This window comes from Aedes albopictus, chromosome 1, assembly GCF_035046485.1.
Source record: "Aedes albopictus strain Foshan chromosome 1, AalbF5, whole genome shotgun sequence".
Classification (NCBI taxonomy): domain Eukaryota; kingdom Metazoa; phylum Arthropoda; class Insecta; order Diptera; family Culicidae; genus Aedes; species Aedes albopictus.
In genome coordinates, this window is record NC_085136.1 from 211,370,845 (window position 1) to 211,398,477 (window position 27,633).

General features: G+C 37.2%; 1 protein-coding gene across 2 annotated transcripts in view; it reads right to left on the reverse strand.

Annotated features, from left to right (window-relative positions):
* Positions 1 to 27,633, reverse strand: part of LOC109430325 (acyl-CoA Delta(11) desaturase) — an 83,215-nt gene that overhangs the window by 54,130 nt on the left and 1,452 nt on the right. The window contains exon 1 of one of the 2 annotated variants that reach the window (XM_029867067.2): positions 10,321 to 11,358. The exons of the other annotated variant lie outside the window; for it this stretch is intronic. Within the exon in view, the coding sequence (XP_029722927.1) occupies positions 10,321 to 10,690 (370 nt within the window). The 5' untranslated portion in view covers positions 10,691 to 11,358. Of the gene's footprint in view, positions 1 to 10,320; positions 11,359 to 27,633 lie in introns of those variants that run through there. 2 annotated transcript variants of the gene reach the window in all.

A 27,633-nucleotide genomic window follows, 5' to 3' on the forward strand; every position in this document is an offset into this window, starting at 1 on the left:
CTTTTCACCATACAAAATAAAATGGATTTACTCCTGCTGATCAACTGTGGGTGTATGCCAAGCGGGTAGTCCATTGTATCACAAGCGGAGTCTGGATTGGTACTGGCCATTGATCCACATCATGAGCGGCGCAGTATCATAACGTCCGCGGCCATAATGTCCCAGGACTTTACCGGTATAACCGGAACAGTATGGCTTCGGACGCTGTGACCCGGCCCCATCATTAGCTAACCCAAAATAGATAGGCGAGATATCGAATAGTCTCGAGCTAAAAGTTAAAAGGAGTTAGTCGAAGTCGGATGAGTATCAAACACATAAGTTTTTAGTGATACACCTCGTCCTTTTTTTACGTCCATGCTTGGCTAAGCGACAAAAAATTCTACCGCTAAGACAATGAGCAAACTCAACAGTTATATATTTTTTAAAACATCTTCGTGATTAGGAAAAGTGTACAAAAATATAAAAATGCGTATTTTGATCATTATTTTGTCGGTAGAATTTTTTTTCGCTAAGCCAATAGTGGACGTAAAACAAGGTTTAGGTGTAAGTTAGTGAAAGAAGCTGAAGATTAAAAATCATCTAGATAACAACTCCCCGACCAGGGCCCAAATCGACCCTGCCATAACTAATGTGCCACTCTTTCATTCCCAAACCACCCACAGGCTCATCCTCCTTGATAAACACGAGACAGAGCGGGATGACAGAGGGTGTTTCAGCACCCTCTTCCATCCTTCTCTTTCTCGTGTTTGTTTAGGAGAGCGAGTATGAAAAAAGAAAATGCCTGATTCGCCAATGCTCTTGGTTTATATTGGTTCAGGCTTTAGAGTGTGCGTTGTAGACCCGAATCCGAAGCCTTGTGGATTGTGGTCCTACCGGTTCCCAGCTAGTCCAGTTCTCGACCCCAACACCCGAAGCTGCAGACGTCGGACGGAAACCCAAACGTAAAAGCGCCGCTTGTGTTAGTGACACTACACTAAGTGTTCGCGAGCGCCGCCATTTTGTTTTGGTCATCGCGGCGTCGTTTGGCCAACCTCGAGAATGGATCGGCATGCAAGGACTGGAACTGGACAGAGTAGTATGAAGGAAGTGAAGCAACTGTGTCGTCTGCCGAGAGAAGCGAGCCAGCGTCGAGAAAGGAAGAAGGAAAGTATGGTTGCGGAACGGAGAAGGGGCCCCGCCTACCTACCGAAGAAAGGCAGAAGAATATAGATAGCAAGGTGCAAGGTAGGCTGCAAGGAAGTGGGAAGGAACTAAAGGTATACATGTGTGCACAAAAGTTCAAATAAAGTTGGTAAAGTGTCCTATGGTACCGTGATTTCGGGTGAAATTGATCAGTGGGGTGAAATTGATCAACGAGAGGTCCATTTTTATTTGTTAAAAATAACGTTTTAAACTTAAAACAATTTGTGGAAAATGGCCATCACCTTGCTCAAGGGTTATTGAATGAGAAGGTTACATGTTTTACAGCCAATTAGTTACATGTTTCGGTATTAATTTCAATATTTTCCGAAACTGCGTGTTAGGCGATCTTCATAGACACTTCCAAACTTTTGTTACCGTAGTTGTATCGCACATGTAATGTATATTCGAATGAATGTTTATAGCTGCCAAGTATTCGCTAAACACGATTCCTTCATCACAAGTTCTATAAATATTGTAATTTATGCATAAAATTGCATTTTTTCGGAAGTACAATATTGATACACATAATTAGTGAGAAAATTGCATACATTCAGGCGTTTTCTTTGGATTTATTTAACTTTAAACTTAAATAATTAAAAATTTACTAAACTTGTAACAGTTTTGCATAGCTTTTCGCATTCCGGGGTGGTTAATTCAGTTGAAAAAATAGTTTTCAGCACTTACAAAAACATTTCACCACAGATAACAGACGTTTATGCTTATAAAACTGAAAAATCGGTTGATTTGAACTAGAATTTAATTGCGTTTACAATTTATTTTTCTGCATGCAGAACTGAAACTGCTTCCAATATGGATGACAGGATTATGGAAATAGCCAATAAAGATATAAGGAGTGTATCGGAAAGTAGTTGAAAATGTTTAGAATGCTCTATCTCGAAGCTGGGTTGGTCTTTTCATTTCGGTTCTTCTATGAAATCTTCACAATATAGTTAAGTTTAGAATACCTTGGAAAAATTTGGAAAATGCTTAGTATTATTGAAAATATGGTTAAATGAATACACCTCACAAAATAAAAATCTACACAAAATGCAATTTTGTTAAGATTTTTCAACATTTCAAAAATCTGTAGCGAGTAAAATTTGTACGATAAAAAATCTGGAAAATATTGATGCTTGTTAACAGTTACAGGGGATGGCCAAAATGTTTGGGATAGGCAACTTTTTGTCTCCCACAAAAAAAAATCAACATGCTGTAACTTTTCATAGAGTGCATCAAAAAATCTTAAATTTTGACTGTTTGTTAACCTATTATATGTGCATCATTGGTACAAATTTGGGCTCGATTGAATAATTTTTCGCGAAGTTAGAACCGTTCGGGTAAAACACTATTATTTATATAACTAATTTTTGAACGGTTATATCTCGGAAACCAGTGAACCGAATTGAATGATTTTTTTAACGTTTATCAACAATATATTGGTACTTAATACGACGTTATAAAATGTAATATTTTCTTACGGCGAATTAAGTTATACCGGATTGAAATTTTTACCCATATATAAGAAAATAAGTCAAATTTACAATACTATACAAAAATTACTAAATGTGTTCTTCCTTCAATCTAAATAGGCTCTTATATATCTGATTAGAGATAACTTGAGAACAGAAGTAGAAAATCTTTGGATATCAACACTAAAATTTATTGACATTGATGTAAAAAAATTACATTTTTTCAAGAAAAATCCAAAAAGTGTCAATCCATGATAACTTTTTTCAAAGTTTAAAAAGTACCTATGTTTTAATAGTTTGTGAAGCATTTACATATTGATAGTGTACGTTCAAAATTTCATTCAATTCGGTTCACTGGGTTCCGAGATATGACACCTCAAAAATTTGTTGTCTGAGAAATAGTGTTTTACCCGAACGGTTCTAACTTTGTGAAATATTAATCAATCGAGCCCAAATTTGTACCAATGATGCACACATAATAGGTTGACAAACAGTCAAAATTTGAGATTTTTTGATGCGCTCTATGAAAAGTTATAGCTTGTTGAACTTTTTTGTGAGAGAAAAAAAAGTTGCCTAGGGTAATTGTTCCCATCGTTGTGGTAGTACCTAATGTTGCGGTAATGGCAATTGAGCACTTTTTCGACTGAAATGTTACCAAAAGGTATTTTGATTAGATGTATGGTGCTTAAATTATGAGATTGCACCATTTGTTTGCTTAAGATTTTCCCAAAAACCTATTTAAAAAAAATATTTTCCTCAATGTGTTAGCTGCTGTGTTCCTATTGTTGCGGTAGTGTTCCTAATATTGCGGTATCCCATATGATTTCAATGGGATACCGCAACATTAGGAACAAATACCGCAACATTAGGAACAAATACCGCAACATTAGGAACAAATACCGCAACATTAGGAACACAATGTTCTTTCAGATAAAAACGAATAAAATGCTCATAACAACATCAAAGTGGCAATATTTCGTCATTTTCCCGTAGGTTAAGGATGGATTTTATTATTTTCAATTCAATCCATGTAAAAAGTTTGCTTGTGGCGATATAATTGTGGTTTAAGCATGAACCCAGTGCTTAACTCCTCCATGATCGGATCAATTACCCTATCCCAAACATTTTGGCTATAGATAGTAGAGTAAACAGAGATCCGCGGACACCGCTGACTAAAATGTTTCAAGCGTGTAAGTAGTAATTTTCAAGAGTGCGACGGTTGAATATGACGTCATGCGCTCCATTGATGTTGTCCAAATCGTGACGTCATGCTCGTTTGGATACAGATTTTGACAGTTCGTTTGGATACAACGGATTCATCAACACGGATCTATGTTTACTCTACTATCTATAATTTTGGCCATCCCCTGTATGTACACATAACATATCATTCAACACCGACTTTCAAAATTAATATTTTCGAAAGAAAAATCTCCTATATCTACAAAATGGTCCACTCCAAAAAACGTCTATTTTTTACTCAAACTTTGAAGTTCTGCTTTCAATATCTTAAAACGTTATGAAATTTTTTTTTTGCCCTAACTTACTCGTCCATAAATTAAAAAACATACCCTATTTGAAAAAATGCGAATATTTCATTTTATGTATTTTTTATTTGCGTAAACATGATTTTGAGGAGCATAGAAAAAGGAGGTTCGTCAAAAATGGCCTTTTTTCATTTTTAAGAATTGCGCCCAAATGCAGTGGAGATTTTTCTTGTAAAAAATAATTTGCCTATATCATGAGGACTCTTTAGCTTATTATATTTGCACAAAAAAGTTAACAATTTTCGAACATTATCGAACTTTTTTCGCAATTTCCATTTTTTAGAAGGTGTGCAAAAATTTAAAAACATGCGTTCAGTAATCTAGGTTAAAAACCCAGTTAAAAGAACATTTTTGGAAAATCATAAAAGTCATTTTTTTTCAAGGATTTATACAGTATCTCAAAAAATAAAATTACTTAAAAGTTGTGTTAAACTATTTTTGAGGCTATTTTAAACATTTTCAACTACTTTACGATACACTCCTTATGGTAATACAACAATATCGTGTACACATAATTAATCGGAAAGACCTTACCAAGTTTCGTATCGCTAGACGATCGCGCCAAATGGCGAACACGATCGATTAGGTACGATACACACCATATACAGGAGCGATGCATGCCCAGCAAGGAACGACACAATACTTGACACTAAACCCCCGCGCATCTATTGTTTTCGTAGCCGCGTGAAACAATAGTAATGGCACACGCGATCCATTATGCTGCGATGCTTAAGAGCGATGCATGCACAGCGAGCAAAACACAATTTTCGTGCTGATTTTCAGTAGGTTTTCGTTTCACATTTTCACGAAATGGAATTAACGTTTCTGTCATTTTCAATTGATCCATCATCAGCTTAATCACCGCAATTTTAACGTAACACCAACGCAGTTCTTAAAAGCTCTTCGTCCTGTTCGTAGGCCTCACAATTCATAACATACCCAGTATATAGCATATTTACATAAAAAATTGGAGCAGTCGGATCCGCCGGAAAAGTCAACACCATCCGAAACCATTCTTATAATTCCCGTTTCTGCAATCCGGGTGGCGTAGGGCTAGCCAGGCTGTCAGCCGAATCGAGAAATTCCGAACACAAGAAAAAAGCTGCCAAAAACAAAAACACTTCCACTCGCGTTCACTGCCTACTTCGATCTCCTAGCAATTAATTTAAATTGATATAAATAATAATGAAAAAGCTCCAAATTGCCAAACTACAATGGACAATTTTTTCGAATTAAAAAAAAATCATGGTCGACAAGAATGTCCGATAAGCGAGGTAAGCCGGTAATACATTTTCCATCAGTTTATACCATTTTGTGAAACTTAGAGAAAATGTTGTGTAAAAAAATCGCTCTAGAATTCGTGTGTCACTGATAAATATCATAAGCTTACACTATGTTTTCAAATATAGCGCTGTTTGCAGATCAGAAGGAATTTCTCAGCCTATCTTGATGCATGGGAAATTTCTTGCCTGAATCGCTCAAGAAACCGGTTTTTCTTCGATCGCATTACGCAGTAGCGAAGAAATGATAGTTCAAATGGCAGTCACCGAAGAAAGTTTCTGCCAGGAATCACTCAAGAAGTTTCTTGAGCGATTCCTTTCGAACTCGAAACTGCGCTTATAAGTGAACATTTGTACACATTTCACACTATAATCAATTTGAAGTTTTTTTTGTTAGCTATCAAGAAACTTAGGAGTTAGTTGGCCCAAACTAGCGCAATATACGTTTTATGGTAAAACACAACTAGAAAGCCCTTACGTTGAAAGACATTTTACATTCTTAGTGTATTGTTGTACCTATTTTAAGAATAAAAGGAGGTAGATACATGTTCAGTTATCTAGTTGTCTCTCTCCTCTTGGCGTAACGTCCTCATTGGGACAAAGCCTGCTTCTCAGCTTAGTGTTCTTAGTGTTCAGCACTTCCACAGTTATTAACTGAGAGCTTCCTCTGCCAATGACCATTTTGCATGCGTATATCGTGTGGCAGGCACGAAGATACTCTATGCCCAAGGAAGTCAAGGAAATTTCCTTTACGAAAAGATCCTGGACCGACCGGGAATCGAACCCGTCACCCTCAGCATGGTCATGCTGAATACCCGTGCGTTTACCGCCTCGGCTATATGGGCCCTAGTTAGGCTTAGTTGTCATAAAGCTTAAATAAGCCATGCATGCAACTCATACATAAACGAGAGGTCAAAGGGAAAGCATCGTTTTAAAAAAAATATTTCCAATCTTTTCTCAAATCTTACATTGAATAAGTTTTAATTTGTTTGTATCGTTTATTTTCAAGGCTCAGCTATTTACATTTTTAATGTACGAAAAGTATTGTGAAACAAGACATACATAGCTGTTATGCGCGCTGGTATTCAGCAAGACTAAGCTAATGATGACTGATATTGATTCATGACCGTTCGTGAATCTGTTCGTATTGGGAAATTTTACTGGCTTTTCAATTGGCTTTCAATTTACCGTCTGTGATGGTGTCCCGTTACAGTCTGTTTCTTGATTTACTCTAAGTAAACAGATGCAATTTCCAATTTCATCCTGAACTAAACATTCTATTCAAATCTGATCTTATGACAAGCTGGTTGGCATGAATTTATCAACATACATAACTGTTTTTGGAAGCAAAAGTTTGATTCTCGTGCAAAACGAAACGCGTGCATTGTTACAAATGCAAAAAAGGTAAATTGGTAAAGGCCATTCACATATCTAGAACGAAAAAGAGACAACGTACTTGAACTAACCCATTAATCCAAGCTAAATGTTTTAGCTTTTGCGTTACACACACTTTCGGTAAACTTTTTTGAGTAATTGCAAGTTGTTTTTTTTTTCTATCTGATATTGCATCCTAATTCAGACAGAACCTACACCCCAAACATTTTTGATAGCTAACCAGCAAATTTGGTTGGTTTTTGTCATGCTGAATGCATTCAGCAATACAAATTGTTGAATTTCAGCACAATTTTCTGAAACATCCAGTACTTTGCGCTGATAGGGTATGAAGTTGTGTTGGATCCCAGGCAAAAAAAAAAATGCTGAAAATTCAGCAAATCATTTTGCTGGTTTTTGCTTTGCTGTATGCGTTTGGTGTGTAATTTTCGCCACTTCCACAAGCACTAACCAATAACTCTATGCTCTGGCTTATTTTACCGGCATTCGAAAAAGATTTCTTCACAATGACTTTTCTAGTTTTGATACTCAAATTTTGTTCGTGTGCCAGAATTTTAGTAATTCTTGGAAATATGTTCAGGTGAAATAGAGATGTCAAATAGCCCCTAGCAGGCTTCCAGAATACTTGTTTTGCAAAATTATGAAGAAGGATGCAATCACAAGATAGGCTGTAAAACCAATCAGAAATATGCATCTTCCCCTAGAGACCAGGATCCAGAACGCCCCTGAAAGTGGTCAGAGGTGCTGAAACGACTACTAATGTTTTTTTTTTATTTTTGAAAGAGGGTCTGCCGCAAGACATGTTTTAAAAACCATCAGGTAATCTCTTTTCCTGGGGGGAGTCAGGATCTCGGAAGGACCCTGACAGTGGCCGATGAGGTCCAAAAGATCTGAAATGATTTCTAATGAATCTATTTAGCAAAATCATGAAAAATGATGCGTCGCAATATGGGTTTTAAGAAACATTTTTTGAAAAAGAGAATTAGATTAGAGGTACTCACTAAACAGATTAGGGGGATTCACTAAACAGCGTAAACTGATTAAACGTCGTGATCACTAAGGCAATATTTGATTATTTCATTCGCAAAATTATGGAATATTTCAAGTAAGCAGGAAATCATGGCTTACGCAACAATTTAATCTGTTTAGTGAGTACCCCCATTAAATTGCTGCGTAAGCCATGATTTTCTGCTTATTTGAAATGTTTCAAGATTTTACGAATGAAATTCTCAAAGATTGCCTTGGTGATCGCGACGTTTAATCAGTTTAATCAATTTACGCTGTTAATTGAATCCCGCTATGTATTATTATTCTTATACGCCCTTTTCACCAGGTAGGCGTGGAAAAATTGTAATGTGTTGAATATTTGAAATTCATCACATGAACAAAATTTCACATCAGAGGGATTTACTTAACAGTGTAAACCGCTGATTAATTTATTATCCTGTTTAAACGTCGCAGTCACCAAGGCAACTTTGGATTATTTTATTTTCAATTTCCTGAAACATTTTAATAATCAGAAAATTATGGCTTACGCAATTATTTGATCTGTTTAGTGAATCCCCTAATTCAAATTCATAAATATCAAGTAAAAAATTGCACCTTTTTCGTGTTTTGTCCTGGATATGCTCTACATATTTGCTACAAAATTATTCTATTCTATATCCTTCTGTTTTCTGTGGTAATCACAACTTTTTTTACAGCAAGATTTGGTCCAATGCCAGTTAAATAAACTCATGAACAACTAATGTAACTGCTTGGCATATGCTACATCAAAATAATGTGATCAATTACCTGAAATTTGAAATTATTCTCTTGTAACCATATTTGTGTCCATGTTTTACTTTATCTCATGTTTTTGGAATAATCAGCTAAGCAAACGACACCTTTATAACACAATGGCTCACACTTTACACCCATCGTGATTTCTTAGCTGTTTTCCAATGAACCTGCTAATATTTGGAAGACGATTCGCTTTTTTCAGACTCCAACCACACATGAAAAAATCAACTTAATTGATGTAAGACAGTTGACAAATTACAGTGAGTGTAAGATGGGTTTCGACGCACAGTAAAAATAGTACAGGTTAGATTAGAGTACGCATTGGCATTTTTTTTATACAAAACACTCAAGGTTGGGTCACTGAATCATAGCTCTGATTGACTCCATTTTTTTAAATGATTTCTTTCCAACTAGACCTACATTTTGCATTTTTTCTCAAAATATTATACCGTACTGGGCGAAATAAAGTACACATTGCCTGTTTTTCATACAAAATGCTCATGTTTAGGGGGTCGAATCTCAGCTTCTAAAGTACCGATTGATCTTAAATTTTGTCTGGAAATTCGTAATAATTTGAAATTCGATCTGTGGAAAAAGAAAATATTTCTGAGCATAACTTTTTAAAATATCGCAAAACACCCATTTTAAGAAAAAAATGAGAAATTTTGTTTTTGCAATAATCTTAAAATTTCAATTTTTAGGTTAATATATTCTTTTGCAAAGTCGATAAGTCTACCGAAACACACAACTTTTCTGACCAAACCATTTTCTTCAAGTAATTCGTTTACAAATTAATTAAAAATCTAAATTTTATATTTTTCTTGAAATAAGAAAAATATCCACATTTAGACTTTTTAATTAATTTGTAAACGAATTACTTGAAGAAAATGGTTTGGTCGGAAAAGTTGTGTGTTTTGGTAGATTTATCGACTTTGCAAAAGAATATATTTACCTAAAAAATGATATTTCAAAATTATTGCAAAAACAAAATTTCTCATTTTTTCTTGAAATGGTAGTTTTGCAATATATTTAAAAGTTTTATTTTTTATTTTTTTTTATTTTTTAACAGATCAAATTTCAAGTTATTTAGAATGAAAACAGCCAATGCGCACTTTATTTCGTCCAGTACTGTATTTGCCAAAAAATGGAACAAAAAACCTTACATATTACAACAGTTTTTAACACTTAAAATTTAATTTGTGAACATAATACGTAAGATTTCTTAAATTTTTTTTCAAATATAATATTTTACGAAAAACTACAAAATTTTGGTTTTGAAATACTTTTGAACTGTGAATATTTATATCAAAATGCTCTTCTGCAAAGTTGTTCAGTCTATGAAACGCATAATTTATTTAAAAAACTGTTTACCTAATTCAGTTTGTTATCAAAATGTTTCAAAATCAAAGTTTAACATTTATTAATGTTAATTTTACGAGATTTTGAAAAGTGTTTAGAAAAGATTTTGTTTACAGATGTTATTGTTTTTACTCTAAATATCCTGTGAAAATTTCATATAAATCAATCACGGTTGAGATTCACATTTGAACACAAATTTGAGCATTCTGATGAAAATCGGTTAACATGTATGTATTTTATTCTGTCCAGTACTGTCTACCATACTACTACTAGCTGAACCACACGGCTGAGATTGATAGGATTACTCACCCCAAGCATACGACATTGGCGTCGCCACCCAGATCAGCTGCGAAAAGGCAATAATCGCAATAATGTGGAATATGCCTATCATGAACACATTGTTCCACTTGATCTCCGCATCGAACTCGTATCCGAAGTAATCTCGCAGGATTTCCGTCAACCGGTGACCAAGGACTGACTGTTTCCATTTGTTGTAGTGCTGCAGGTAGGCATTGACATCCTTCTCGGAAATGGAATGATCATCGTCCAGCACCGTTTCGTTATTGTTCGCATCACTGATGACCGACACTCCTTTTGCATAACCCTTGCTGTTGCCATTCAAATCCATTGTCGAGTTACCACCCAAGAACTGAAAACTGCTGGCTATCTTCGTTGCCATTTTTTCTTGTTTGTTGAATTCAACTTTTGCACAAATAATTCAACAAATTTAGATTTTTACGAATCTTCAACTTTCGAGACTGATCATTTCCACTGAACTCACCACAACCCAAATTTTTCACTGTTTGATCTGTTTCACCGGCTCAGGCAAGAGCCTTTCCACACTGTTCCACTGATTCTTCAGTCCAGACGGCGATCGTTGAAATTCGTTCACAATTAACCGTCGATCGCCAAATTTGCACACGTGACCGACCGACTCAGATTCCACTGGCGCAATGGCAGGGTCCAAATATTGAGATGCCGATCTCTGGCTGGGTTTCACGCGCACTCGACGGTTGTTACGTCTTGGCGCACTTACTCTTTCCTATTATGCGCCTTTTCAAAATTGTTTTTAGTCTACCCGCCTCTTCTCGCGCGTGTGCGCACTCACTCTACTGGTTGGTTGCAGTATCGAATGTACCGAAAAAAAAAAATTTCCCTATCCCCCTCTATTCGCTGGCAACCGTTGGGTCGTTGATTCGGACGTTCGAAGTCACGTTAGTAGTACGATCGATAGTAATCGCTCTGGTTCTTGAAGTGGCTTCGACGTCTCGAAAGATCAGCATCTACTGAGCCATGGCTCTATATGAGTCTTCCTTCAAGTATCGAATCTGGGATAAGTATTAGTGCTAGGCATACCAACAACGTGCCAGATTAATCAACGACCGCAGTTGACTGCCATCTCTCTTCCATTCGTCGGAACTAGATTTTACATTGACGATGACGAAGGCGTCGTCTGCTGGCTGATGATTCTGTGTGTCTGCTGTTGGAGAGGGGGGTCGACTGTTGTTGGGCCGCTGCGAAGCTTTTCTTTCTTATTGTATAGTTATGGCCCTTTTAAGAGGCCCCGAAAGTTGCATTCATTCGATGGACTTCGCCGGCCGTACTGGGCCCAGCCAAAAACTGGAATTGGCTCTGCGGCAGTCAGTCGGCCCCGCAATAATAACTTCTGACGAGGTTTTAATATTTGGTAGGGGAATGATGTGGTAACACTTTCCGATTTACGGTAGGACAACCCGTGATTTGTTTGGCGCACACCTTCGGTGTATTTTGACTGATATTAATTGAAACATTCGGAGAGCGTAAAATGGGGCACCTGAGTTGAAAGAGTTTCGTTGTATAACCACAACGCTTATTACTGATTTAGGTAATGAGCAATGTGTTGTGTTGACCTGAGGTGTATGAGTGATGATTTTAATGCGAAAGTATGCTGTGGTTCCCGTTTCGGTCAATGCTATGCATACCTGAACAGAAGAGGTAGTATCAATGTTTTTCCACCGTGGGTAATTAAAATCCCCTTTTGTTCAATGCAACTCAACGAAGCCAGTGGTTTTATGAGACCGGTGGCTACACATTCGATGATGTCGCTGGCGGCTTATAATAGACTTCATGTTCTAATACTTTCGACGGGGAAACATATAGCGAAAATCGGGGTAGTTTGGCCACCCTAAGCAAAAGTGGTTTTAACATGCAGAAAACAACGATAAATCTCTCGTGCATCGTATGATCATAATGATTCTGATGATACTACGCAAGATACATGAAAATATCAAAGTCAATTCTTGTTGAAATGCCAAAAAAGGAATTTTGAAAAAAGTTTGATATTTTCGTCGATTTTAAACCGTCGGGGTAATTTGAGCACCCAATTTTCAATAAAGATTTTTTTCGCCTAATGTAACACAAACTTAATATGCACCGATAGACATTGAATTGTAGTGTGTCAACTTGATTCGTAGTGATTGTAGTGATCAACTATTCGGGGTAATTTGGCCAACGTTTTTCAATTTTATTTTTCTAATTTACTGTGGGCTTAAACTAATTCGTTCTACCGTTTCAATGGCTTCCATATCAGACCAGTAGTAGAGCTGTGAGGTCGGTTTGTTAAAAATATTAGATTTTAGATGATTTTTATGAGGTGCTCAAATTGCCCCATTGGCCAAATTACCCCGACTACCCCTAGCGAAGATCGGAGTTGCGCGACCAATATTTTTTTTGAGTTCCTCAATCTCAAATACTAATATATTCATAAAAAATAATATGTTTTACCTAAGGTATGTGTGCACAGCAAAATCTAGCCAAGGAAAATCATACAGTAATTATTGCATTCTAACTTATTCCCAAACCAAAAGCAATTCATCGTAAAAAAGCACTAATTTACTTTAAATCGACATCAAGACATTGTTGATTTGACTTATTATATCCGTCGTCTCGGGCTTTGCGCTTGAGTCCTTCCGTAAAGTTTTGCACAGTACCTTCGATCGCTTGCCAAGAAGTTTTTTCCACCTTTTTGTCAAAATCAATCTTATTTTTTGATAGAAGATACCTATCTTGACATTTTTTTGAAGGTTCCAATTCACGGTTATTCAACATTTTTTAATTGATGTGAGTTTTGAGGAGTATGGGATATTTATTACGTTTTTTGAAAAAAATGCGGTACAATCTTCACATAGTTTTCTGCATACTACCGCAAGGATTCTCCTCCATAAATAGGACACAAAAAATCAATCCAAATCAATACACAATTTCTAAGCTTAAAGGGGTGCCAGCCTTTTTTCCCGATATTCCTCGTAGTGAAAAAGACGATTTGTTGCACATGTGTTTTAGAAAGCTCGGTTTTTCAAACCATAATTTCATATTTTTGACCAAACTATGTATTTCTTGCCAAACTTCAACTATTTCTTGGTCTTAAATTAATCAGCAACCTTTCCACGTAGTAATGGTGTATAGAACCTTATACTTGAAATCTTACAAAAGTATGTGGGGACGTTCGTTTCATCGTACATTGTCAGATTTTAAGCACGTTTGTGCAAAATCTTTTTGAGGACTTCTTGTAAATTTGACACTATTCCAAACATAATGTCAGAATATCATTCGAAGTAAACATTTTTCGATTCCTTACACAATAAGCTTTCATTTGCTCCATAGGCTGCCATGAATAATTGAAAATTGTAAAATTTCTGTTCAAAATGCAGTGGCTATATTTTGTTGTACGCATACCTAATACGGCGTTTATAGATATTTTTGCCATTTGGATTGTTCATAATATTTTCGTAATATTTTGTTAGTCTTAGAATGATATCGTTGGTTTCCTGCATAGGGCACAATTAAAATTATTGTTCGAAGGAAAACCAGTTACAGCTTTGGCTGTAGATTTTAAGAGATAAGTTCCAGGATTATTACAAAAATGTAGAAAAAAACATGATTGAACAGTACTCAGTGTAGCAGAAATGCTACTGTCGCAATTGTTAACATGAACTTTTAAACTCCATGACAGATTAGATGATCTGGATCAACCCAAATGAATCATGTAATGACACTTAAGATTCTAAGAAGTTGACTTTTTTTACGCCGATAACAGTACCGCGTACAAACCCTGTTAAAAAAACACGTTATTTAAAGAAAAAAAAACACATAAAAATTCAGGTTACGGTAGATTAGCATTAGCATTAAGCAAGTCGCACTAATTCGTAGGTGGTACAGTCCTAGACCGCTGTTATGAGGGTTGCCTCCTTCCCGTCCGTTACCAAAGCACAGAAATTTGGGGCTAATTACTGACTCTTAAACGAGATTGACACAATCCTCCAACGGTCAAGATCTGTGCTGGCCACGTCCTCGTGACAGCTGAGGGATGGGAAAGGAAGATTAGTTGGACACCTATGAAAGGCGTAGAGACCTCTACGTCCTCTCAGGCCTAGGTGTCACGGGAATTGGAATGTTGTTAATGGAAGGGTTAACTCCAAAGGATATGTTTGGTCAAAGTTCAGGCACCACATTTTGAAAACGATATGCAGGAACAGACTCACCAAATTATACGACTTCCAGTACTTTCAAGGCTTCCATTAGGATCTCCCTGACATCCAGCAGCGTCGCCAAAAACCACTCAACACATTCGTGCCACACATCATTAAATTTTTCAGAGTTAAAAAAAACGTGACGGACACTTTAAAAACACAACCGGCACAATCACACAGTCATCCGCGAAGTAAGGACTGTTCATTTTATAAAGAGGACAACTTTGCAAGGCTATAAAAAGAAAACGCGTAGTTCAAATTTGAGCAGCCTTGGTTAGTTGTTCAGTACATTATATTAGCAGATAATAACCATAAATAAATTGGTTTACAATTATTGAACTTCATAGAAATGTGGCAAAGTGTTTCGAGAGATCAATTTTTCAATTCCCAAAAACTAAAGATAAACACAAAATTTTCTGTAAAACATCGGTGTATCGTTTTTAAATGCAAAAAGTGTTTGCCATGCTGCAGCAGTTTGAGTGATACATGTTCTGGCAAAATATAAACCAAATCGGAATAATGGTTGTTGAGATATTAAAGTTACAAATTGGACTCGATTTTCAGAATAAAATTTATTTGTTGAACATAAATGTATAAAAATATTACATTTTGACTGTTTTCAATGGATCTAGTCGAAAGTACTAATAATGCAATTTCAAATGCAGAAAACCGCTTCTTGATAGCATTGTTGGCTTGGTTACTGTGCTTCATGGCAGTTACCGGAGAAAAAAACGCTTCGTTCTATGAAGGTTCTTCTAAATAACGATGTACTCTATTGCAAATACAACGTAACAATGATGGCGAAAATAAAAATTAACATGTAGTTATTTTCAAATAAGGTATATAATCACATAGGGTCAGACCTTGCTGAAAATAAATAATGAAAAGCTTCTCTAGAATCAAAAATTTGCATTTATGGAGCAAAAAGTGTGCAGTTTTTCATTATGGCCATCATGAGGTATTAAATTTATGATGAAGAATGTACTTTAAAGCATATTTTTCTTCGGTATCATTTAGAATGCGATTCTCTTCTATACTGGACAAATTTTGAACTGATTCCGTAGTGTTATTGCATCACTGGACTTAAATAAGTATTTTTTATCAATTTCATTGATAACAAGGCAACTCATTATATCAAGCTGTATAATGCTTGGTGCATTATTACTGACCAACTATTACACTCTTCCTTTAGAAGAATAGTATTAGATCCCAACACATTGAAAAGTTCATGAAAATTTTAAAGTTATGTATGTGGAAAGTTGTGTAGAATTTTGAGAAATGGGGTTTTATTGAGTTTTAACGAAAACCGCTTCAGTTCCATAACTAAGGACAATTTTGTAATGTTATATTTTTCCTTCACTGTAGAATAGCTATGGAAATTTATGCAAAAAACCGATATTGATTTTATTGAAAAATAAAAAAAGATATCACACAAATAAGGTGTCCTCTTTATAAAATGAACAGTCCTTAGATTTTACCCGACAGCGGAATTCTTCAATATAAAAACCGATTTCTTCCCGACGAAGCAAAAATAAAGAACGTCACTGAGCTTTTTCAGTTTCACACGCGAAAACTAAGGTAAAATCCAAATTTACTTCCCAGTAACACAAAAATTATAGATTTTTTATTTTGACAATTAAAATTTGAGCACGAAAAATTTTCACGTCTACCTCCTACCACAACCTACTTCGATCCTACACACTCAAAACAGATTTGCGGGCTCGGCAAAAACGCGCACAGCCGTCTGCTCAGTAAAACTATCAGCTGATATCCCAGCAAAAAGTGACATTTGTTGGCTGACTCTCAGCAAAACGATTGCCGAAGCTCAGCAATGAACTGTCAAAAATGCTGAGATCCCTGCAAAATTGTTGTTTGCTGATTACTCGGCTGTGCAAATCTCGGCAAAAGAATGGATAAATGCTGATATCCCGGCAATCTGAATTAAGTGTGTAGGATCTTCGATCCTTAAAAAAAACCAGGCTACGGTAAATGTGAAAAAATAGGTTTCAGGGATTCCAGGATGTTTCAGGAGGATTTTAGAAGCGTTTCAAGGGGTTAACGGACGTCTTTGGGAGTGTTCTAAGGAACCTATGAAGGTTTCAGATGTTTCTGGGAGTTTCAGGATGTTTCAGGAGACTTTTAGGGGCGTTTTAATGCGGTTCGGGGCGTTTCAAGGAGTTACAGGACGTTTCAGGAAAGTTTCATGGGGTTCCAGGATGTTTCAGGTGGGCCTTTAAGAGAGTTTCACGACGAAACCCACTGAAAATCTCTCAGAAATCCTGTAGGACCCCCTGTAACTTACCTGAGACCTGCCGAAAGCTAACGAATCTTCCTAAAACGTCTATATAACCTCTCTGAAGTCCGCCAAATATCCTCTGAAACTTCTTGATATGCCTTCGAGATCACACTTAACCCCCTTCGGACCTCATGTAATGCACCTGAAACTCTCTGAAACTCTAGAAAACGTCTATGTTACACCTCTGTAATATCTCGGAAACCCACCGAAAATCCTCAAAAAATTCCTAAAATGCCTCCGAAATCTGTTTAAACCCCCCTCGGATCCCACTTAACGCACCTGAGACCCTCTGAAACCCCCCGAAAACACCTATGTAAAGCTTCTTCCAACTAACATTAATTGTTAATGTAAACGTCAACAAAGCGTCCTCAATACGGCTTGATGCTGAGTTACTGTGTTGTACATATGGACGGAAGCTTCTGTGCAAGCCCTATATGTACCAATGAATCTGGTGAACTTAATCACAGCTATTTTCTCGGCTTCTATGTAACCACTAACTGAATAACATCTTAAAAGGTGTTTTTCAGCTTTCACACAGTTGTTAAATAATAGTTTAGTATACGGCATACCCAAATCAATCAATTGAATATTATTAGATTGTGAATACCTTCCATGACGCAATGCATATGGAACTGGTGTGGAACGCTTCTAAAATTGAATAATTAAAATACTTGCCGCTACTTGGATTCGAACTCCCGATCTCTGTTATTCACTGCTCCCGATGATGTCTTCGCTGCCACACTGCTATTTATAAATAAGTATTATAGAAAATTACCCGTTTTGTTTTACTCCAGACAAGGCTTTACAATTGTGCCACAAGAAACCTTTCCATGCCATACCACGGGATCGCGACCAATAGGCTGCCGTCACTATGACTACATACCAGGGAATCTACCGCCCAGCCAACTGTCCGAAAGTAGGATCGAGTTTGATCACTAGACCTGCGTATCCGACTCGGAACCATGAGACCATCTTCTGGTTTCTCCTCCAGTCCACACGCTACCACCTCTGTGGTTTCGAGACGTTATGGGCGATGACCTACCTTGGTGATCTAGTTGCCATTACTGACGGGTACTCGGTATGGCTCCACACTTGGGAGGTTTGTGCAGCCTTGCGCCTTATAAGCTTCACTTCGTCACCGCCTACACAAAGCTAGCTCCTACAACTTGTGTCTTGGTTCAAGACACTTGAAGAAAACTTACGATGGTTAACGTATGTTCAGCAGACATATCGACATATCGAAGAGTTACGGCAACGCAACTTTTGATTGAATAGAAGTTTATTGGACGTTATTCTAACACAATGCACGTCAAATAAACTTCTATAAAACCAAAACGTGCGCTGTCGTAACTCTTTAATGACATGCGTGTTACTTGGGCTGCCACAGGTAGCTGAACCAAAGCAACCGGTGTCTTCGCTGGACTTTTCCGTAGCTAAACGGCAGCGGTGGTTACTTGCACTTAGCACTGTTGCTGTAGTGCCATCACAAGCTCATCCGCGTACATGACCTGGGGGCCTACTAAGGTCCTGGGGTTACCCGTGAATGAGTAGGTCGTTGTTGATGTTCGAATTATTGGAGGCAATATCAACGACGTAGCCAAACTGATACGCAGCCGTCCAAATGGCCGAAAGCCCTTCTCTGTTCTAATTATTGGCCCCCATCCATCCATGACAGGGGAGGAAGACTACGTAAGAGCGTAGATGATTACGCTGACACTTTGTGCATAAGCAACCTATCCCTGTCTTTGTTCTCCTTAGAGAAAACCTAAATAACCCGCATCTCACGTACGGCTGAACCTCACTACTGCCACTACTAATGCCGTTTTTCTTTTTGAACCTGGGTTGGAACTGGATTGGCGGAAAATGTGTAAACAAACAAACGTCAAACAAACTTTAGTACAAGCGAAACCGAAGTCGGGTTGGGGTTGAAACTGTGATCTCATCCAGTTCCAACCCAGGTTGGAACTGGATCAAAAAGAAAAACGGCATAAGTGATTTCTGATTATTATTATCTAAGCTTGCCTTGGAATCCCAAGAGTCAAGGTCAATAACGGCATCATTTTTACTTTTTGGTTAAATTATAAGATTTTGATTTGCAAAGTGTGTTAAAAGCGAAAAATTTCAATCAAAGTTCTTATTTGTTAATAAGAATCTATAATGTAGCACCCGTCGTTATAAACGAAGCAAAGTTTATGGATAAAATTATGTTATTCAGAACACATTCATTATTAGTTTTGTTATAAATCTCTTGTAACTCCCAAAACAACAAAAATATCAAATTTTTTGAATAGGTTATAAAAATACAACAAATATCAAAATAAATGTGCTACGACCAAGCCCGTTCCCAAGGGAGGGGTTTTGGAGGTTAGATCCCTCCCTTTTCCGAAGTGATTTGTACATACTTTACTTTTTTTGGAATTACGTACACCTCTCATGTCGGCTTTTTTGTACATGGTCCTTGCTACATATAAAAATTATGTTAAAAAAAGACAATTACACCGTCTTCGACCTTGCGGCATCTTCAGACTGAATATTACTAACATTCGACAATGGACAATACGGTGGAGAATTTTTCGTTTGACGAAAAGTTTGCCCCGACTGGAACGCGAATCGAATACGAGACCTAAGAGACACCTTAAAGACTAACGCCGCTAACCGGTCGGCCACGAAGCCCATTTTCATCCTTCTAAAAACAAATGATCGAATCGCTAATTGTTTTGTTCTTATTTTTGTATTTTTTTTAGAAATGAGCGCGCATGAAACCAAAAAGAACAATCGGTGCCGTAATCGCTTGTTTTCGATTAGGATGAATTTGGGAGCGAGGGATTACTTATGGCACTCAGGCCCTATATCAAATTCTATTATTTCTAGAATCAGTTGTCATCGTTTTGTTACACACTTCAGATCGGGATTAGCTGCTATCATACGATTTATCTGGGCCTTCTGCCAATACATAATTTGAATAACAATATCAGAAAAGAAATATGCAAAAACTAAATCCCGAGCAATCTAGAAGTATCTCTCCTGACTTTGGAGCTACAGTGTTTACAATCGGTTACAAAGCTTCGAAGCTGAGCGCATGAAAACCAGTTCAGGATGACCTGGTTCTGAATGTGGCAGGTGTTTACCATACCTAATGGCAACCTAGAAGATCATCAGAAAGCACTGTAACGATTTACGTCAAGTGGGGTGGTGTTAGATCCTGAAACAGATGTATTTTCTATGTAAATATCTCCACATTATGCGGTTTCTTCACCCTTTCCTATGAGGTTTAGGTATAGTGTGGAATTCAGAGACCAATCAGTGCGAGGGCAGTTAGCTGGCAGACCAAATATTTGAATTGTGTAGCTTGCGCTGAAATCGGCTCACTGTTTATACCTTGCCTTTAAAAATGTGTTAGATGAAAATTTACTGAAAGTCTTCCCCAGAAAAGTAAGAAAATAAATTTGGTTACCCAAAATTGTGTTACTTAAACTAGTATAACTCGGACATTTCTTCAGAAACCCCTCTCAGAATGAAACAGATAAGATAGAGCAACTATTTGGAGTTACAGACAATTGGGATGGCCATATGGATTACGATCACCATCTTGAAACATTTTGTTAATCGATTTATAAAATTTTTGCACTAATAAGTTTAGATATGTTGAGTTGATGCAATATATAAAAACAGAGATATAAAAAAATACCTGCAGCCTAACTATATAACAAAAGAAAAAGACAGTATAACTACAACATTCAAACACAGTACAAATAAATAGGAAATGCGAAGAAGCAACCTATGTTCAAAAAAAAAAGTAAAAAAAATGATGTAAATGTCAGCAACTCTAACAACGCTAACAAAACTACACTAAGGCCGGGGCCCGTGGCGTAGTGGCTACACGTTTGCATCATAAGCAGATGGTCATGGGTTCGAACCCAGGCCCGGCACTTTCGTCAGTTGCCCTTTCCCCGTGAGAGCAGCTGACACTGACCCTCTTCTGAACCCATGGCTCAAATGAACCCCCGGATACTTGGACATCGGCGAACGGCAACCCATAATGGACCCTCAATCGGACTGGAAACAGGAACAGCCACACACCAACATCCTCGTGCTCATCATTCTACCATGATAGGGTAGAAAGTGAAAGCAGCGCAACGGGAACCAGTTTGATATAGTACAATCAAAATAGAATACATTTAGGCGCTGTACAAAGTGTATGTACAGCTTACAATTAGAATCGATCACGCAGTGCTCTAGAGGACAATAGAGCTGTAAATTAGGTTAAGTGATTGAAGAATAAAAAAAAAAACTACACATCTTAAACAAGTTAAAAAACAAGCAACTTTAATGATATACTTACATATTGGGAAAATAAGGATACTTTTTACGAAATATTTGATTTTTATTTATTTTTAGAAATTAGGCTGACACAAATTTTGATTTTCCTTCATGTCACCCCCCGCCTCGGAAATTTGTCTGAATTCGATATTTTGGGGATGCAAATAAATTATTTAGGAAATTTAAAAATTTTAAAGTGAAATTAGAGTCATCGAGAAAATTTCTTAAGAAATCCGATGAGTTTGACGATTTTGCCTAATTGTGTGAGTAATTTTTCATGAAATACATTTATTATTTATCATCCACCCTTTGACGAGTCAACAACCAAAGTGACAAAAGAAGAAAATGAGATTTGTTCCGGCCTTATGAATAATACTATGCGGATTTTGTGTGATGGTCAAAGCCCGTGATTATCATGCCGATGACCTGGGATCGAATCCCACCGCCGTCATTTTCACTAAACAGGATTGATCGATTTAGCTATATTATAGAGACTTTCAGCCCTTGGCTGTACTGAAAAAAAAAATAGGAGTTCTTCCTTTGGAAGGAAGAGCCATGCGTCCCGAGATGAACGTAATCCCGTCTTTCGAACCGTTCTTGAGTTTTCTTGACACTCTGAAGTCTACGGGTGTAATCGTAACCTATTCACAATATAATTGTAATCTTTCATGTCCAGGGAATTTTCTGAAAATCAGTTGCAATGTTTAAGGTGATCCAAGCTGTTATGAAGTTTAGAATCTAGCGTCTACACAAGCTACAATTTTTGTTTTGGTTATACAGAATTATTTTGCATGATCTACAGCTCGTAGAATATCATCAGAAACTATGACTTAGTTTCAAGATATATAGAATTTACAAACTGTCGTGCAATTTATTTATGGAATCTTCAGCCGCACTAGTATTACAGTTGGTCGTGAGATCTCAAAAAAGCCTATCTGAGTTTGGATCGCCAATCCGGAAAAACTTTCATGTAAACATTTGTTATAGATCGGAAAACAAAACTATGGAAGAGGTTGCGCGTGGATTTGATGAGTGGCTGTCAGTCGCAACCAAAATGTAGTCTCAGGGCTCGGACGTCGGCTAAGCAATTTATATCGATGCTCTTCGAACTTGACCCTTTTGTCGGATAGGTGATTACACGGAGGATTAGCTGGAATGCCACTCTCGTGGCGTCAGCAAACTAGGTTGGATCAGATACAGTGATATAGAGAGGAGTCCCTGGAGAGGTCAAACTGGGGCTTTCTTCTTTCGGGTAGGTCAAACTGCGATGCATGTGGTATCAGTTTAAATACTTGCAGTCCAGTGGAAAGCAGGCGTTGTATCTATTCTATCTCGCCTTCCAAGGAAATAAGGAGTGCTGAGGAAACTTCAACTACGCCAGTGCCATACTGTTCCATGATGTTTCTTTCCATGCTTAGAGAAAGAACAGTATAATCAAAGGAATCAGGACATATGATCTATAAAGGCATCAACCTCTACTTTTCTCTACTAATCAACTATGTACTTTGAAGCCCATGTAAAGTCAGGGGGTTATAGCTTATAACTGAAAGTGTGATGTTACAATAACTACTGTAACTGCCAAGAACTTAACTTCAGAACATTTTGGACGTCGCTGAAAGTCCCAAAGATTTATAATAAAATATATCTATATAAGTCTTCAGATTGGTGCAATAACCATGATTGGTTAGGCAACATTGCTCAGTATAGCAGATATGGCTACTATTAGGAGTGTAGATTAGTTCGGAAATCCAAGGTAGTGGCTGACCTGGAATATCCTTATAATGTCTCTAAATGACATTTGAGATTTCAAGATCTTAAGAGATTCCAGCAGAACAGTGATAGCACATAAGGCTATTCCTGTAGATTTGTACACCTTCAAAACTGTCCATACCCTGTCTTCATACCCTAGAAAACACCCATTTGATGAAGATTACACTAGTTTACAGCATTTTTGAACTCGGTAAGCTGATGATCGTTATTGGTATAGAATAAGGTGGCCCACACTTATATGAAAAACAAAAAATTCGAAAAATGCCAAGTCTTACCTCCTTAATCAGTTGTTTGGACTCCCAGAAGCTATGTTCAAAATTTGAGCAAAATTAATTAAGCCTAAAGGGGCGCTCAAAACGCTTGAAGTTTGTATGGGAAAACTTGGACAAATGTATGCAGAAATTTTAAGTTTTCGAATTTTGCCGCTAGGTGGCGCTGTAAGCGTTCAATAATCAAACCCTTTGGTATTATTGTAGGTGACTATATGCCAAACAATTCTGTCGAAGACCGCAAAGTGATCCAACGCCTGTGAGAAAAGTTATACCCTAGGTAAAGTGAGGATAAACTTTATTGTTGTTTTTCCAATACATGTAAAGGAATAATATCAATAATGAAATCTCAATACTTTGCCTCACTTTGCCTAGGGTATAACTTTTTTTACAGCCGTCGGTTAAGGAGGTAAGACTTGACATTTTTAGAAATTTTTGTTTTTCATATTAGTGTGGGCCACCCTAGTGTAGAATCATGTCCTGAGTTCGAAAACGCTAATCAAATCTAATCTAATCTAATACAAATGCAACCAGTACGAGAAAGCATCCTGGAAAGTAATTAGGTAAGATTAAGCCCAATTACTTTTCTTGTCTATATTGATGCTTGCAGCATATCGAAGATGATGTGACACAAGCGTCAAAACGGCCAGGCCTACTGCGTTGTATTTGCCGCAAAGATGATTCTATGAAATGCCTCGAGTTTGTCACATTTGCTCCTTCCTCGAAGCAATTCTCGAATCTACAGGGGAGGAAGGATGCGTGGACATACCGTACCAAACGCTCCATATGTTATGTATGTTATATCAGAGTTCCCCATTGCTCATGTGTACATAAATGTGACAGCGAGCCTCCTACCAAATTGTCTCCCAGCTCTTCAAAATCGCAGTGTGCTGCGCTGCTAGGAGGCTCACGAAAATCTGGTGGGTGCGAGCTTAGCGCCTAGCTCCCGGGGAGCTCGTCTCATGCGCTGCGTGAGCTGTTGGTATCTAATGCCGTTTTTCTTTATTATCCAGTTCCAACCTGGGTTGGAACTGGATCAGATCACAGTTTGAACCCCAACCCGACTTCGGTTTCGCTTGTACCGTAAACCGGGGTCAAATTGATCTCCGGGTCGAAATTGATCAGACGATTTTACGTTAGATAAAACATACATCAAATAGTTTCCAAGCAAATATCATTTAGTATCGGTTCCCAACTGCACGATAGTTGATAAGAAATTACTTAAAATATGCTAAACCTAACCGAAAAGCGTCTGATCAATTTCGACCCGAAGATCAATTTGACCCCGGTTTACGGTACTAAAGTTTGTTTGACGTTGTTTGTTTACACATTTTCCGCCAATCCAGTTCCAACCCAGGTTAAAAAAGAAAAACGGCATAAGGTGAAAAACAACTTCTTGGTAACGAAGAACCTCAACAACTTTTTTCCGTACACAACTCAAGTGTCTGGTTGGTCTATACGATACGACTAGGGATTCTCAATGCAAAGGTTAAGGTATCAATTCTCGTTCGTTTAGGAAGTTTTTGTCGTGAAATTTTCTAATTTAATCAGAGACGAAGCTCATGAGACACATCTTGAGAAAAATGAGGCACACAACTTTCAGTCTCAAAATGCACAGAGCTCCTGGGAGCTCGCTTGCCATGTGGCTCCCGTACATGGGACTACAGCACGTGTACATCAACTCTGTGTTATATAATATGGTTGAAAAATATTTCAAAAGTGCATTGAATGTTTTACGATAAATATTGGAGAGGTCTCACCCATTTGGTTTGAAGTTCGATGTGGAGCTTCCATTGATGTGCTTCTTGCGAGGAGTTATAGATATACCTCTTCCATGTTGTTTTCGTTAACGATTAAACCACGTCAACCTTTTCTTGAAAAAAAAAGCACTAACTAGCTGCACACAAAACTTCTCGATTACACTGATCTCGTAAATGTTTTCAGAAAAAGCTCCTCTCGACTTCCTCGCAATACACACGACACACGCAAGATACAGCCCCTCTGTGGCGGGGGATCTCAACCCGAAAAATGAAAGAATGCACTTTAATGCCACTTTTGAAGGACAGCATTACGGGTCAGAAGATATGCACAAACGTTGCGCCACTGGATTCCGCGACGGATGACGATAATTTTAGCCCTCGTTAGAACAGATTTCACGATAAGCTCTGGCACTTTTCGAATCGCGCGCGACTGAACTTTTACATACTGTGAACAAATCATGGTTTCAAAATGGGGTTACATGTTACACCTTTGTAGCACTAAATAAATTCACGAAATCACAATGTATTTTCTGCAAATATTACTTTTAAAGTGATAGAACTAATAAAAAAAATTAAAGGGTACAAAAAAATGACAGCAGAAAAGTTCGAAAGCCGAGTGTCCTGAGTTCGAAAACGCTAAGGAAAAAAATTACAGTGGAGCGGAAATTTTTTCGACTTTCCATACAAGGTTGATGATTTGGAATCGATTTTTGTTCTATTTTTAAGCAAAGTCGCTCATTTCACGCATCTCATTATCCGTAATCAATGCTCCGATTGAGCTGAATTTTTTACTGTAGCTCGCCTACATATGATATGTCAAATAAACGTTGAGAAAGAATTTTTAATTTGATTTTTCTTATTTAAAAAAATACATTTCTTCATATATTTTTGGAAATTTTACTAAAATTTATGGAGATTGCCCCCAAAACTCGCCAACATCTTGAGTTTCATCAATCTGACACAAAACCTGCATTCAGATAATTGAATGGTATTATAGTCAGCTTTCAATTTATGAAAAAAGATTAAAAATTGGTTGAACAAAACGCAAGATATTTGAATTTTAGTAAATTCCATATTTTAAAAAGTTGTAAAACTCGATATTGAGCTAACTGTTCTACTTTAATTTTATTGAAGTACGGTTTCGAAATCAGCGCTAAATTATGCTTCAAAAACTATGGTCGTTGACAGAAGTTCACTTCTTTCTTTTTATTTTGTAAGTTTGTGTTATACGAATATGGGTGATCGGGGTATAACGCGCCCCCTAAGGATTGACTCGATTTTAGCCATGAAACGCACAATAATGCCCATTCTAGTTGCTTCCATTCTAAAGTTTGATATGTTTTCTTCCAATTATTGAAAACGTTAAATCAAAAAAAGTTGTAGAAGCTAAACTATGAATTTTTAAAAAAGTGTTGATCAAAAACATTGTGTTTTTCATTTTTTCCTGTACGGGAAAAATGCGCCGCTAAATGTAACACGCCAGGAAATAACGTGGTTAGGGTGTTACATGCATCACTGCGTTTATTCAACGTTAGTGCGGCAGCTAATAACACAATTAAAAGGTTCTGATTTTCATCTCTGTGTTACTGCAGTCAAAATTCAAATGTCAACGGCTGTTTTGGAGTTACGGTGATGAACGACGCATATTGCCTGAAGAGTTCTCGCGATTTTGGACCTTAAAATAAGCGATTTTACACCTAAAACGGCACTTTTTTCGCCCAAATCATAAATTTTGGGAGTGAGCAAAAAGATTTTTATATCAAGTTTTGCAACTTTGTTCCATTTTGACGTCCAAATCTGCGAAACAAGTTTTCGCAATCAGAAATGGTTAAAATCGTTTTTCAATTTTAATATTTTATTAGCTTGTTAAATTCCAAGTTTAATTGATTCAGAAAATAGAAAATTGCATATGCTATCGATTAATGTAAATATGCCATATGAAAAATTTTATTATCAGGGAGATATTGAGGTGGGTCGTTTTACCCCGGCGGCGCGTATTAAACTGATTCCCCCTACATATGAACGTAACCTATGTCGAAATGCAGCATTTAGTTGTATGTAAATTACTTTTTTCCCCAAACTTCATGGTGTTCAGGATATTCTAGGTTGCCGATAAAGTCTCAAACACAAATATTCACATTTTTTCCTAGTGAAGGACTCAACTTTGCCAAACACAGTGTTCTCTTTTTAAAAAATATGCTTATTTATACAGCCGGCCGAAAGGGTTGAAATAAGAAGACCCATTGAGCTGTTTCGAGTTTATTATGAGATTTGTGCGTTTAGGTAGGTGCAAAAGCCGACTCTTGGGATTCTAACGAGTTTGTCCTTAAAGTGCTTCAAAATTCGTTGGGGTCCAAATGGACCCTATGTGTCCATTTGACAGATAATTAAGCTTATTGTTGAAACAGTCTCATATTTCTTCAACAATTTTTACGGAACTGTGATGTCGGTGAAAGATTGGAGGCACAAGCCATGTATGAAAATGGCATCATAGTTATTTTATATAGTTCAACATTTTAGTTTTTCACATAAGGTTCGAATAGGTCAATGACCACGTAGATGACATCCCTATTCCCACCCAAAATGATAGTTTGCTGTCAACATCAATTGGGTTCCCCCCATTGACAATGCATTTGGATTCCCTAAACATTGGTACAAGATGCGAGAATCGATAACGTGACGTCATCGCACCCTGGTGT